The sequence below is a fragment of the Myotis brandtii genome, unplaced genomic scaffold, assembly GCF_000412655.1.
Source record: "Myotis brandtii unplaced genomic scaffold, ASM41265v1 scaffold339, whole genome shotgun sequence".
In the NCBI taxonomy this organism is placed as follows: domain Eukaryota; kingdom Metazoa; phylum Chordata; class Mammalia; order Chiroptera; family Vespertilionidae; genus Myotis; species Myotis brandtii.
Window position 1 is genome coordinate 1728800 of NW_005363061.1, and position 13510 is coordinate 1742309.

General features: G+C 57.6%; 1 protein-coding gene across 1 annotated transcript in view; it reads right to left on the reverse strand.

The window, feature by feature from the left end:
* Nucleotides 1-9593: 9593 nt before the first annotated feature.
* The window catches only part of MGAT3 (mannosyl (beta-1,4-)-glycoprotein beta-1,4-N-acetylglucosaminyltransferase), a 46517-nt gene continuing 42600 nt past the window's right edge, over nt 9594-13510 (reverse strand). Inside the window, exon 3 of the mRNA XM_014543830.1 lies at nt 9594-13507. Coding sequence (XP_014399316.1) covers nt 12473-13507 — 1035 coding nt within the window. The 3' untranslated portion in view covers nt 9594-12472. The remainder of the gene's footprint in view (nt 13508-13510) is intronic.

Here is a 13510-nt window from a genome sequence, read left to right on the forward strand (position 1 = left end):
GGAGGGTCGCGCTGCCGGGGATGCTAAACTGGAACCAGGAGAAGGGGCCCCCAGCCGGCTGCCAGCCAGCGGGGCAGGCCAGACCGTAGCGCCGTCTGGGCCGGGACCGTGGGGGTACCCGCGGGAATGCTAACGTAATGCACCCGATCATAGCTTTCAAAGCCCGTTTTCTCAGGCCGATTTCCAATCTTTTCATTCATTCGCGCTGTTCCAGCTTCCCAGGCCCCTCGGCTCCCGGCAAACTCCTACCCTTCAAGGTCCACCTCAGATGTCCCCCCGCAAGTCTTTCCAGCCTCTGCCTTGCCCCTCACCCAACACTCTCGGGCACCTCCTTTGGGCCCACAGACATGTGTGCACACGGTGAGGGTTCTCAAGCTGGTCAGCGACCAAACTTGTTCATTGGCGCCTGCTATTTGCCAGGCGCTCCTTTTTAAAGTACCCACTGGCTTCTCTGCCTCTCACCAGCTTTGAGGGCAGGAGCCTGTCTTCTGGAATCTGCAAACCCCTCCCCCAGTGCCTCCCTGGGTGCCCGTCTCCGCTCGGCTTCCAGTGAAGCCAAGGAACGCTGGGCTTTGGAGCCAGGCCCAGCGGCTCCCCATTCCAGCGACCATTTAAGGACAGCTGCCCTCTGGCACATTTCCTAATCTCTCCCAGCCTGGGACTGCTGTGAGGATTAAAATCCCCAGCTAGTTTGGCTCAGTGGGTAGAGCATCGGCCCTCGCACCAAAGGGTTGTGGGTTCGATTCCCTTGAGTACCTGGGTTGCAGGTTGACCCCTGGCCCTGGTCGGGGTGCGTGCGTGCCAGAGGCAACCAATCCCATCAATATTTCTCTCTCTCCCCCTCCCTCCCTTCCACTCTCTCTAAAAATCAATGGAAAACATATCCTGGGTGAGAATTAATAACAACAACAAAAAAGGTATCTAGCACTTAAGGAGTAGTAGCTCCTCCATTCACTGATGCAAGAAATCATGGTTGAGGGTCTCTAATGTGCAGCCACTGTCACAGGCGTTGCAGAGAACAGAGAGATCAGGTCCTGCTCTCCTGGTGGCTCAGTCTCCAAATACTCCCAGGATCTGACCACTGCCTTCGCCGCGGCCACCGCCCTGGCCTGAGCCCCTATCTGATTTTATAGACGAGAAAACCAAGACCCAGCGAGGTTCGGTACTTCCTCCGGGACACCGAGCTGGGCAGCACAGGAGCTCTCAGTGGAACCCAAGTCTGTCTGACTCCGAACCGTGTTCTTTCCACTCCCCCATGCTGCCCTACTTTGCTCTTTAAACAAATAATGTTGTGACCCAGATAAATCTAAATGGTGACATTTCCAGCTGGAAGACCAGGTGACCTTTCATATCCCTCCTGACCCTGCTGTTCTATAGAATATTATTTTTAGGAGGAAAGGAGAGCGGTCTTTGGGGGGGGGCGGTGCCCTTCAATCAGTTCCCCCAGACGCTCCTTGTTCTTCAGGGTTTTCTCTTTACTTATAGACTCACAAGGCCCCTCCTGCTTCCAGTGCCTCCAGGGCAATGTGTGGAGGGGGCGAAGCCAGGGCAGTGCGGCAGGCGGCTGGCACCCGCGTGTATCCGTGGTGACTCTGTAGACTGGAGACCCCAGCAAGGGGCACTGACCCAGATCGCAGGGCTCTGCTGGGTTTCACATGACAAGGGGCCTCTGGGATGTCTCTGATGATCTTGCAGTTTTGCTATGACCCCTGGTCTCCCATCTGGATGATGACAACAGCTTCTTACGGGATCATGGCTGGAGCGTGAGAGGGAAGCACTTATTCAACCAAACAGTCATTCACACAAAGTAGGCATTTAATTGTGGAATAAATTAATTAACGTTTTCCAGAAAGGTAGAGGGTTTGGAAGAGATGGGTCATTTCCCGGGAGTCAGGCCGGTCAAGCCTGGTCTAATTGGAAAGGGGCTATGGGGTGGTGATGAACACGGGACAAGTGACTTAAGCTGTGCTTGCCTTGGTTTCCTCACCTGGCCCATTGGACAGAAATGGACAAAACATTTTTGCTGAATGACCCACGAGAACTAACACTGTTGTTCCCAGTGTATTGACCAAGTAGTCACTCGTTCACCATTTCACGAGCACCCAGTGTGCGCCAGGAGCAGCAGCAGAAGCAGGACCAGGAGCAGGAGCGTAGAAATAAAACACGCAGTTCCTGTCCTCGGGGAGTGCACGTGGAGGGAGGAGACAGACAGGGACACAGACAGGTTCTAGGAGAGAAGCCTTCGTGGTGGGAAGCGGAAGAGCCTGTGACCCAGTGCAGAAGCAGGGGGTGGGCACCACCTAGCTGGAGCACAGGGTAGGGAGCTGAGGCTGGCCAGGTGAGCATCCTGAGGTAGCCAGGGAGGACGCGATGGCCTGCAGGTGTGCTTCAGGCTGTTGCACCAGCTCCATTAGTCATGGTTTGAATCCCAGCTCGACCTCCTGATGGCTGGTGACCTTCCACAAGGTTCTCAGCCTCTCTGAGCCTTGGTCCCTACATGCATAAAAGGGGATTAATACAGTACCTGGCAATCAGACCTCAACATGCACTCCTGCTACCTAAAACGGAGGGAGAGAGAGAGAGAAGCAGGCCAAGGAGACGTGTGCAAAGAGAATTGTAACCACAGCTGAGATTTTAGGGAGCCCAGAGGAGGGAACAGGGAGTAGTGTGGACGGAGGACGGGATCCTGGCCCATTGGAGAGCTCAAAGGACTGGAGCCCAGAGAAGGCAGGAAAGGAGTCCAAGATAAGGCCGTGAGGAAGGCAGGCCCAGCAGCCCACGGCGGGGAATTGGGCCCTGATCCAGCTGCAGTGGGAGGTCTGTGCCATGGATAGACTTGCATCTTGGAAAGAGCAGCCTGGCCACTTTTGGGGGGCCAGACTGGTGGGCTGAGCCCTGCAGGAGGTCAGCCTCAGGACACCGCGGTATCCCTTGCGAGAGCCACCAGTGGACAGCGAGAGCTAGTGCTTCCTGAGCTTTTCCTGTGTGCCGGCACCGGTACACCCCGATCCCCCAGCTCATCACAGCCCCGAGGACAAGGGCTGAAGAGGAGACGGCGAGTGGGAAGGAGACAGTCATTTTCCTGGGAAGGCAAAGGGCGAGATGAGAGGACAGGTGGCGGAGAGCATTGTGAGAGGGGCCGTGATGGCGCAGAGGAGACCGAGGGAGAGAGAGAGCAGGCCAGGGGGCCCTTTCCCTGTGGGGGAGCAGGGCAGGGCTCCCCAGGCTTCCCTCCAGAAGGCAGAGAGGGTGAGTACCCTGAGGCCTTCGTCTCGCCAGTTTCATTCCCTTCACTTCGCTGAGTAGGGTTCCTTATGAGATGGAGACGCCTGCAAATGCCCGTTGCCCTGAACTGGAGGGAAATTGCTACTGGATGACAAGACAGAAAGCTCAGTGCAGCCACCTCCATTTCCCCAGCCCTCCCAGGGGAGGACCCAGACGGAGCGAAGGCCGGCGCTGTTATTACCCGGCTGATGGAGGAGCTGGCGAGCTGACCAGGGACCTGGAAATCACTTTCAGAAAGCGCCGCCTCCCTCATGATGGTGTTTGCTCTAATCAGATGTCACCGATTCTGCCTTCGCCAGACTAAAACCTGATCCCCCTGGACAGGAGGGAGGTTGCAAGCGAGTGAACTCTTTGCTGCCCACGTTGTGTCCGGTGGTGCTGCAAAGGGTGAAGGAAATGTAAGCTTGTTTGCTGCATACCCTCCCTTGGCCAGGCAGCAGGAGTGGAGGGCGGGGCCTGGCAGGGGCACAGGCTCAGAGCCTAGATCCCAGCATCTCCACCCCACACCCGTGCAACCTCTGTGAGTTTCAGGACAAGAGAAAGGTGGGTGCCGGGGTCCAGCCCCAGCGGTCCAGGGGTTCCCAAAGGTGTGGACGGCGTTGGCGAAGAATGAAGGACACGGAGACAGAGTTCAGTTGATCAGCAAAGCCAGGTTCTCTTTATTGTCCTGTTACAGCTGTATTTTATACTACTGGATTCTATAAGCATGCCTCTATATCATGGTATGTTTTGGGTCCTTCCTTGACCTTCTACAGTTCCTTGTTTTATGTTTATAGTTTCTTATCTAACCTTTGCTAAAAATCTTATCTCTATCTAGCTCTGTTGATTTTAATCCTATCCATTCCATTCCAAAGGTTAGGGCTAGTTTGTTATCTCCATTCCAAGGTCACTACTCTACTGCTCTACTGTTAAGCCACAAGGAAGTAACTGAAGGAGATTATCCTATTCTGTGGCCCAAATAAAGGTTATGTCCTTTTAGCCTTGCTGGTGGTCTTCCTTGGGACTGCCCTGCGTCGGCGGGTTTTCATAGGCTTTGGTACTTTCTCTGGTGGGTAGACCCCTGGGGATGTGTGTCGTGTGTGTTTCCTTCCACGTCCTAGTGGATCAGGGTTCGGGATCTGAAAAGAGGAGCCGCACACAAATGAGAGAGAAATGACACGAGATAATTTGGAAATATTGGGCAAGTCCAGAAGGACTTCCACCGATGCTCAGGCCGCTCCAACCTTTCATTGATCTGGGGTAGCCCTAGGGTAAGGAGGTTTCAATGACACACAGATTAGTTCATCACCAGACAATTTCCAGAAATAGGCAGAATATCTAATCAACAATAATCATCAAGGATTTACATAAGTATCTAAGGAATTAAGTGAACTAAGGTGGGGATGATGCTTCAGTTACCATTATCTAGATTAACTGGGTGGTGCACAGCCCTGACCTTTGTTAGGGCTTCAAAGGTTACTAGCTTTTGGGGGTCTCCTCTATGCTCAGCTAGTGAAGACAATAAATAGACTCCGGCATCGTGGGCCTAGCAAGTCCCAAATTTATTGCCAACAGTCTTAGTCTAAGTTCTTCATAAGTAGTACATGGTATTTCTGTAACACTAGGGGGTTTTACTGATTTATTCCCTTCCTTAGTCCCATTAATCCCTAACTCCAGGAATACATCCCCACCTGGGGAAACAACCTTTCTCAGGGAGGTGGCCTTGGTTAGAACACATAGCGCTAAGAAGGGGAGCAAACATACTAAGAACAGTATGCCATATACGCCAGGTCCCTTGGAACATATGCTATGCGGATGTTTCTTCCCTGCAGCGACTGTGTCAAGCAGCCAGGATGGACCAGCTTCCGGCTCAGGTGCCCAGCCCAGAGCCATTGCTCAAGGAATGTTACTTGTTTTCCTTTTACATCCTTTATCCCCATTGATCCCTACTACAGTCCCGTGAGGGCTGAGTATCAATGTACCCATTTTACAGAGGAGGCAGCGCCGTTCAGGCTGATTATAGCCTCCACCTTCTCATCCTCAAGGAGCAAACTGGAGGTCCACATGCTGGATTGGGCCAAGAGCTTTGTAAGCCCCAGACAACTAGGAAAGACAGCTTTCCCGGTTGGCTCAAATATTCAGATCTTGCAACACTAGGCTCCCCACCTATGAAGAGGAATAGCTCGGACAGAGTCTGAGCTCCCCAGCGTACCCCACCCCCATCACTCCCTCTTGTCTCACCCGTGGGTGCTCACTCCTGTCCATTGCCTGTTGGGCTCCTGTAGTCTTTGAGCCGGTGTTTCTCATCTACATGGGAAGGAAAGGGGGTCAAAGAGAAAGCCCGCCTGCCCCCCAACCCCCGCCCCCCGAGCCACGATGAGCGTGCTGTCTGACATACCTCCCCAGCTGCCATCACACGGCCCTGACCTTTAAAATAGAGAAAGAAACCCTAAATGGCACAGCTGGTTCTGAGCTTGGACTCAAGTCCAAGGTAAACGCCTCCAAAGTCCAGGAAAGGAACTGAAGCCGAAGCCCTGTGTGCAGCCTGGAGCCGGACTCCTGAGGGGGATGGGGACGTGCAGGGCCCCTACCCTCTGCTCGGAGTTCCAGGAGAAGGGGGTGCAGGGTGAGGAGCTGAGAGCCGGGGTATCCCAGTCATGGAGGAAGTGTCACAGGAGGAAGATGGGGAGGTGGGCTTAGGGACTGGGCTTAGGGTCAGGGTGTAAGGAATGGCAGCTGTCATAACAGTTAGAGACCTGAGAGTTTATCCAGTTCAACCCCTCCCAGCCGGACCCAACACACACACACACACACACACACACACACACACACACACACACGCTCCAGCCCAGAGAGAAAAGACTGGAAAGACTGGCCAGATTGTACTTTCTCAACTTTTTATATCTTTGGTATATTCCTCTGGGATTCACTTTTTTGGTGTAAGGAGTGAGGGAGGGATTGTAACTAGGCTTTTTTCTAAACAGCTGTCAGGTATTTATGCGCTAACCCTTTCGCCACGAAGAGCCGCTCGGATCACACAGCGTGTGTCTGAGAACCCATCTTCAGGCCTCCAGCTCACGGTGACTCCTTGGAACTGGCTGACCCGGGTCCGCGGGACCTCCCCCGGGTCACAGCTCTGATGGGGCCACTTCCAGCTCCCAGGGCAGAGCTCCACTCAGGTTCGTCCTGAGGACGCACCGGGCCAGTTACGGGAGGCTGCTCTCTCCCGGCGGCTCCCCTCTGCACCTGCTCCTTCGCCCTTTCCAACCCGCCTCCTCCCATGGGCCCAGGCCCCTCCTCACACCAGGCCTGCAGGTGGCTTGGCTGCCTCTGAGTCAGGTGCCTACTCCAGGCCAAGAAGACGGCACAGGTAGCATGACAGGGCTGCGGAGTGACGGCTCTGCAGGTAAGGGGAGCCATGACTATTCTAAAGTCGAAGGGTAGTGATGGAGCAGACCTGGAAGGCAGAGGCGGGGCTGCCCCACGGGCACCTGTCACGTCATAGACTGCGGAGTCAGTCGCCTGTGTCTCTGACATTTCTTTGGCAGCGGAAGGCAGTGAGCTGTCTTGTTCTAAGGGCACCAGCACATATGGCAGCCTTCCAACAGGTGGAAGTGAAATGTCGGAGGAAGGGGTGCCTGCCCGGTTTGCACAAAGGCCTGTGTGAAGGAGGCGGTTGGAGGGCTTGGAGGAGGGAGAAGGAAGAGCAACGGGTGATTTCTGCGTTGCCAGGTCAGGGTCCGGGCTGCGTGGCGACCCCAGGAACTGAGACGGGATGTGTTCCCAGAGGACGCGCGGGGCTGGGGGGCCCTACGTGTGGTTTACATGACGAGTTCTGATGTCTGTACCTGTTCTTCGTCCTTGGAGTCTTAGAACTTGACCCCCGGGTGCCCTCCTGCTGGGTTGCTGGCCAAACAGCCTTCTCTTCGCTGGGGCTCTTGGCAATCCACGGGCCACACACAGGCAGGGAACGGGAGGAGCCCTCTCCAAACACAGTTCCCCAGGGGGCAGGCCTCCGTCCTCGGGGAGGTGGAGGGTGAGTGAACCTGGCGGAGGAGGGAGCTGCCCTGGTCGGCCAGGGTGCCGGGCTCTTTGGGGTCAACATCTACTAAAACCACTAACAACACAAGTTAGAGGCCTGGGGCTGGGCCGCCCAGGGAAGGTGAACTGTGTGCACATCCTGTCAGCACAATGCAGCAGGATCCGGGGAGCACTCCATGGGCAGAGTGCTGGGGACATAAAAGTGGGGAACACGCTGTAGACAAGACCGATGCCCGGGAGGTGCCTGCTGTCAGCGTTCATCCCAAAGCGGCACCAGTTCCTGTGAAAGTTCTGGAACCTTCGCTCCCTCGACCTTAAGAGCGAAAACAGGACGTGCCCCTCTCCTCTGCACCTTCAACACTTTGACGTGCCCCTGGCGTTGCCTTTGCGTTTTCTGTTGCTTCCCAGGCTTGCGTGTTTTGTAATTATACTTTCCCATGATTCTAACCTTTACACATTTGCCTGTCCGTTTTGCAGCAGCATCTGTACAAGCTGCCTGGAACCCAGTGTGGCCTCCAGTGAGAAGACGGGAAGAGGAAGGAAAACAACAGGGAAGCGTGGCCGCTGCAGCGACGTGCCTCGCCCTCCCACTAGGGGGCAGTGCAGCGCCGTCAGAAGGGCGGTGGGGACCCTGGTCCTAAATCCTGCCTGGGAGCTGTGTGCCTTGGAGCAATTCTACCTTAATCTCCCTAAATCCTAGCCTCACCACCTCCCATCGCCCAGGCTGGAGAGCAGGGGGACGCCCCCAATACCATTAAATTCCACAAGAGGAAAGCTGACCTCCAATGACCACGATCCTCTATCCCACAGGATTAGATGAGGTCATTGTACAAAGTGCCTGGCATGTCTACAGTAGATGCTCAACAGCTGGGCACTCCTCCTCCTGAGGTTCTCAGCCTGGGTGACGCTGCACCCCAAGGGACAATTATTTAGTAATGTCTGGAGACATGGTTGGTGCCACACTTGGGGGATTGGCTGCTACTGGTGTCCAGTGGGTAGGGGCCGGGGATGCTGTTAACCACCCTCTAACGGACAGCCCAACACGAAGAATGACCCGGCCACAATGTCAGCAGCGCTGAGGTCGGGAACCCCAGCTACTCCCAGTCAGCTTTGAGCTCCTGGAGGGCAGAAAATGTCATGCCCATTTCTTCATCTTCCTCGGGGCCTGCTGTCCAACAGTTGGTAATTGAGTGTAGGATTGAACTGAAAGACAAACAGTGGCAAAAGGGGTGGCGCAGATATGGTGGGTGGGACCAGTGGGTGGCCGGACAAAAGGCCTGATTGTCACAGAGCGGGGTCACGTGCCTAACTGCATGGGCACGGGGCTTCCAGAGAGATGAACTCGGTTTGCAATAACAAAACTGCTTCCTAAGCGTCCTAACCGGATCGCTTTAAACGCTAGCCGTCAAGGGGACCTTTGTAAAATCGAGCAACCCCCTCCGGAGCCTGTGCCCCAGGACGTGGTCACGGTGAACTGGGCCCGAATTGGGCAATTCCCTGTCTCCTAAAATGTCAAGGATGTCCCTCCCATCACCAACCCCATGCCAAGGGCTTGGCACCTTGTGAGTGCTCAGGCGGCACTGGCCCCTGCTCTGGCCACCAACACTGTGGTCACTCCTTCCCGTCTCCGGCCTCGGTCTCCCCACCTAACACGGAGGCTGCACAGCCAGCCCACGGGGGACAAAGGCAGAGTTCCCAGTGTCCATTCCCACCATCTCTGAGACTCTCCTTAGAGAACGCCCAGGGGCCCTCCCCCAGGACAGTGCCCGTGTCCACAGGCCCCAGAGGAAGCCCCCACACCCCAGGCTCCGGGCGCCACCACCGCTCCGGTCCCGTCAGCTCCACAGCAGAGAGATGGCTGGTCCTGGAGGCTGCCGTCCTCTCCTGCCTGAGGGAGGATGACAGGTCCAGCCCTGTCCGGCCATCCAGGGGCTGTGTCTAGTGGGAAGAGGCCACAACATCCTTAGGACCCACAGGCACAGGGAGGAAACTACGGAGGTGGACGCTTTGGTCTCGATGCCCCAGGAGCACAGCTGTGGGAGGACCGCTGCCCTCTCGGTGGAGGCACCCCAGTCTTCATCCCGACCCCCCAGAAGTCCCAGGCCCGCTTCTCCTTCCTTCCGCCCAGAGCCTCCCCTTTCTGTTTATCTCCATCGGTGGGAGGGAAGGCTGCCCCCTGGTGCTGGTGGAGGTAACTGCACCTGGTCCTGGGGAGGCCCTGACCCCACAGCTGCAGTGGCCTCCCTGTCCCGGCGCGCCCCCCAAACCAGCCACACGTGCACACTCCGCAGGCTTTGTAGGTGTTTTTATTATTAATATTATCTTCAACATCCCTTTAAGGGTGAAATGAAATCCAACCATTTACAGAGAAAATGATTTCAGAATGTACATATTGATTTTCCCTTACAAAAAAAATAATGGTGTCCTTAAATTATACCTTTCCTAGGGCCCTGCTACCTGCTTGGGCAAGTCCTGTCTCCCCATGCCAATTGTCACCTGTGTCCCCAAAGCTCCCCGCACCTGTCCTTGGGAACGGACATGAGCTGGGGTGGGCTGGGCCTCCTGGAGTCATAGGGCAGGTGTTTCCAGGGAAGGCTGTCTGGATATGCTGACAGGGCCAGTGGTGCACCAGTGTTCACATTCACAGTTCGGTTTCCCTTCACATTGGGGGAATGGCCCAGGGCACCCCTGACCCCCCAAATTCCCAGTGTATGATGTGATTATATGCAGAACTCTTCAACCCCATGCTCCGGCCCCCACCCCTCTGACAGCTGCCATCTCCACCCAATGGCCAGGCCTCCACTTGCCAGGGTCTACGGAAAGGCAGGGCTTGGCTGGTCTGAGCTATGTCTTCTCCCCCTGCCCCTGAGCTGGTGAGGGGAGGCCAGCCTGGGAAGGGGCATCCGCAGTAGCAGGAGGGAGCCAGGGCCGTGGGGTGAGGAAGCTGGCGAGGAGGGAGGTTTCTGGGCTGGGGCTCAGGCATGACTCAGGAGCCCTGAGACGGCCTGTCCAGGGGTGAGCAGTGGCTGCTGACTTCTTGAGCCACCTCTCAGCCCCACGCGGGATCAGAGAGGGGGCTGCTATAACTCCGAGGGAGGAGGGAGGAAATAGAGCCCCCTCAGCCTTCTTCATTCCTGCCCACCAGAGGCTGCCCCCAGACCACACCCACACCGGGCACTTCCCCAGACAGAGCTGTGGCAAAGGGGGCACCCTCCTCCCTGGCCCATCAGGAGACAGCCAGCCAAAGTCCCTGCTGGAGGCCAGAGGGGACTGGGGGGAAAGATGTGGTTGGGGCCAAGAGCGGCTGGAGGTAGTGGGCGCTCAGCTGCACAGCCCTCAGGTCAGGAGGATTCTCATCTCTTGGACTGAAAGACAGACAGACAGACGGACCCTGCATCCCCTTCAGCCTTGGTTTCCAGGCTCCCCACAGGCTTTCTGCCTCAGTCATTTTGGGGAGCTGCAGGAGGTATGGCCACAGGCTCTAGATCCCGGGAAGCGCCTGGGCCCTGCTCCCACATCCACACACAAGCATCTATGTACAGGGACACACCGACACAGACACATACAAGTACACACAGCATGCACCCATGCCCATAAATACACACACGCGCACCAACATGTACCGTTCCACAGGCAGCCTCTGCCTCCTGGCATCCCTGGTGAGCATCCAACGGGGCCTTGGAGAGGGGTCTCCCCTCCTCCCCATGACGGCAGGCTCTCACTGCACCCCGGCCCTGCGCTGGCAGTGAGGGGGGCAGGAGCAGGTTGTTCCAGGAGCTCCAATGTGAGAGGAGGATCTTATGACTCCGACAGTCATTTCTACCCTCGCTTTCCCTCCCCCTGTGCCAGAGACGCTCCTGGTCCCTGTATCCACCCTCCCCACCTTCCTGTAAGAAGAGAACTAGGCTGAGGCTGGGCACATGGAGGCCCAGCTTCCCTTGCAGCTACTGCGGTCATGTGACTAAGTCCTGACCAGCATGCTGCGGTCAGCAGCAGCTTTGCCATCTCTGGCTCATGCCGTTGACAGGAAAGGGTGTGTGTTTCCGTGCTTCCCTCTGCTCCCCCCGGGCTCGGATGCACGTGATGGTGGAACTGGAGCAACCACTCTGTCCAGAGCTGGAAGGTGTGTCTGAGGAAGCAGAGCTGCCCTACTCGATCCAGACCATCTCCCTCCAGACAGTTACATTAGACACAAGCTTCTGTCTTGCTGAAACCACTGTATTTCGGGGTCTTTCCTTTACAGCAGCTTAGAATCTACTTTAATGAATACATCTCCTGCCCCGGTGGGGCACACTAAGAGGCAGGAGATGGCATAGAACTGGTCGTAATGGCCCTCTGGGGCCCAGGGCAGCCTCGGGGCTCTTTTCTGGCCCCTAGCCAACACCAAGAAGGGGTACAAGGGTAACTCCACCTGAGACAGTGGAGAGCTGGGGCTGGGGATTCCGGCAGGAAGGGGTGTGGGGCACCCCTATGTCTGACCTACTCGGCTGGCTGATGTCCCATCCCACCCTGAGTATTGGACTCCTGGCCTTGGGAGGACCAAGTGGGAGCCCACTAGACGGAAAGATAAAAAGTAAGAAGGGACATCAACGCCAGGTTCAGAACTGAAAGGACTCCCCTGGCTTCCCCAGGCCCCCGCCTATGTCAGCTCAGGAGCCTCTGGGGCCCTGAGGGGAGGCGGCTAGAGGTCCCCGGCTCCTGGCCCAGCACTTCGGAGGACCCTGGGCCACCTCTCAGCTGGATGCTGTTCTCCACACCCTCCTTTCCTGGCGTCCCCGCTTCCGCCTGGACCCAAATGCAACTATTTACAGAGCTGGAGACCTCCCGGCATGCCTTTCACACAGCAGCTCCCGCGGGCCACCAGGAGCTCCTGCGGCTCCTTCCCACCCGCCCCGGCCACCCAGTTACCATCCTGCACCCTCCGCGGCACCTCCTGGCACAGCTCGCTTGGAGGGCGGGAGGGTCAGGGTCCCCTCTCACCATGAGGAGTGACGGTTTTTGAGGTCACAGGCCTGACCCCTGAGCCACCAGGGCTTGGACAGGGAAGAGTCTCCCACGCATCCACTTCTGGTCCCCTCTCTCAAGACCCCCGAGGTCAGGAGGCAGGAAGATGACAGGAGGGCAGTCGCCCCCCTGCCCTGCCACTGGCCCTGAACACCGTGCCACCTTAGCCTTCCACCGCGTCCGACTTAGCCCTGGCGGGGGGCCTTCCCTCAGAGCCCCTGCCCCGCGGCCCCCCGGCGGCCGTGCTCCTGGGCCCCTGGTAGGGGTTGTCCAGCAGATAGCGGAACCGGTGGTAGTTCTGCAGCAGGTACTTCGGGGCGTACATGTGCTCGCCGGGGTCGGCCGGCGGGTACTCCTGCTGCGTGCCGTCGAACCAGCCCCCGGTGCGGATCAGGCTCCGGATGTAATTGAGGTCCCGCTTGTCCTCGTAGTCCCCCCAGCGCGGGAAGTCCCCGTTCTGGGCCGACACGAGCTTGAAGTAGATGCCCTCGGGGGTGAAGCACCAGGAGCAGTGCCAGCCGGCGAAGTGCAGGGGGCTGCCCAGCGACCACTGCACCAGGATGTGCCCCGTGCGGTTCTCGTACTGCCGGAAGGCGGGCATCGTGTAGTACTGGCGGCGGCGCAGGCGGATGCCGTCCAGCCCGTACACGGAGCGCAGCATGTCCACCGTGCAGCCCGACACCACCTCCAGGGTGCCCGGCTGCTTCCAGAAGAAGCCGTAGAGGGACTTGCGCATGTGGAAGGCGAAGGGCTCGGTCCAGCCGTCGTAGAGCTTGAGGAAGAGCACGCCGTCGCGCGCGGGGATCTCGTCCGCGTCGTCGATGATGAACACGTCGTCGGGCCGCAGGTTGCGCAGCCGCGCCAGGCCGTCCTGGGTGAGGAAGGTGCGCAGGTAGTCGTCGGCGATCCAGCCGTCCTGCCGCCCGCCCGGCGGGAAGTGGTCCAGGAAGACGTAGAGCACCTTGTGCCGGATGTACTCGAACGTGCCGTTGGTCAGCATCTCCCGGAACTTGAGCGGCCGCGGCTCCCCGTAGGCCGTGAAGTTGGACTCGCACACCACGAAGGCGTCCACCACGTCGCCCAGCTCGTGGAAGCGCACGTCCAGCAGGTCGAACTCGTGGTTGACGTTGATGGCGTTGATGACGCGCCGCGGCACCTCCCTGGGCACCAGGCGCTCCTTGGTGGGCAGGTTGGAGTACTG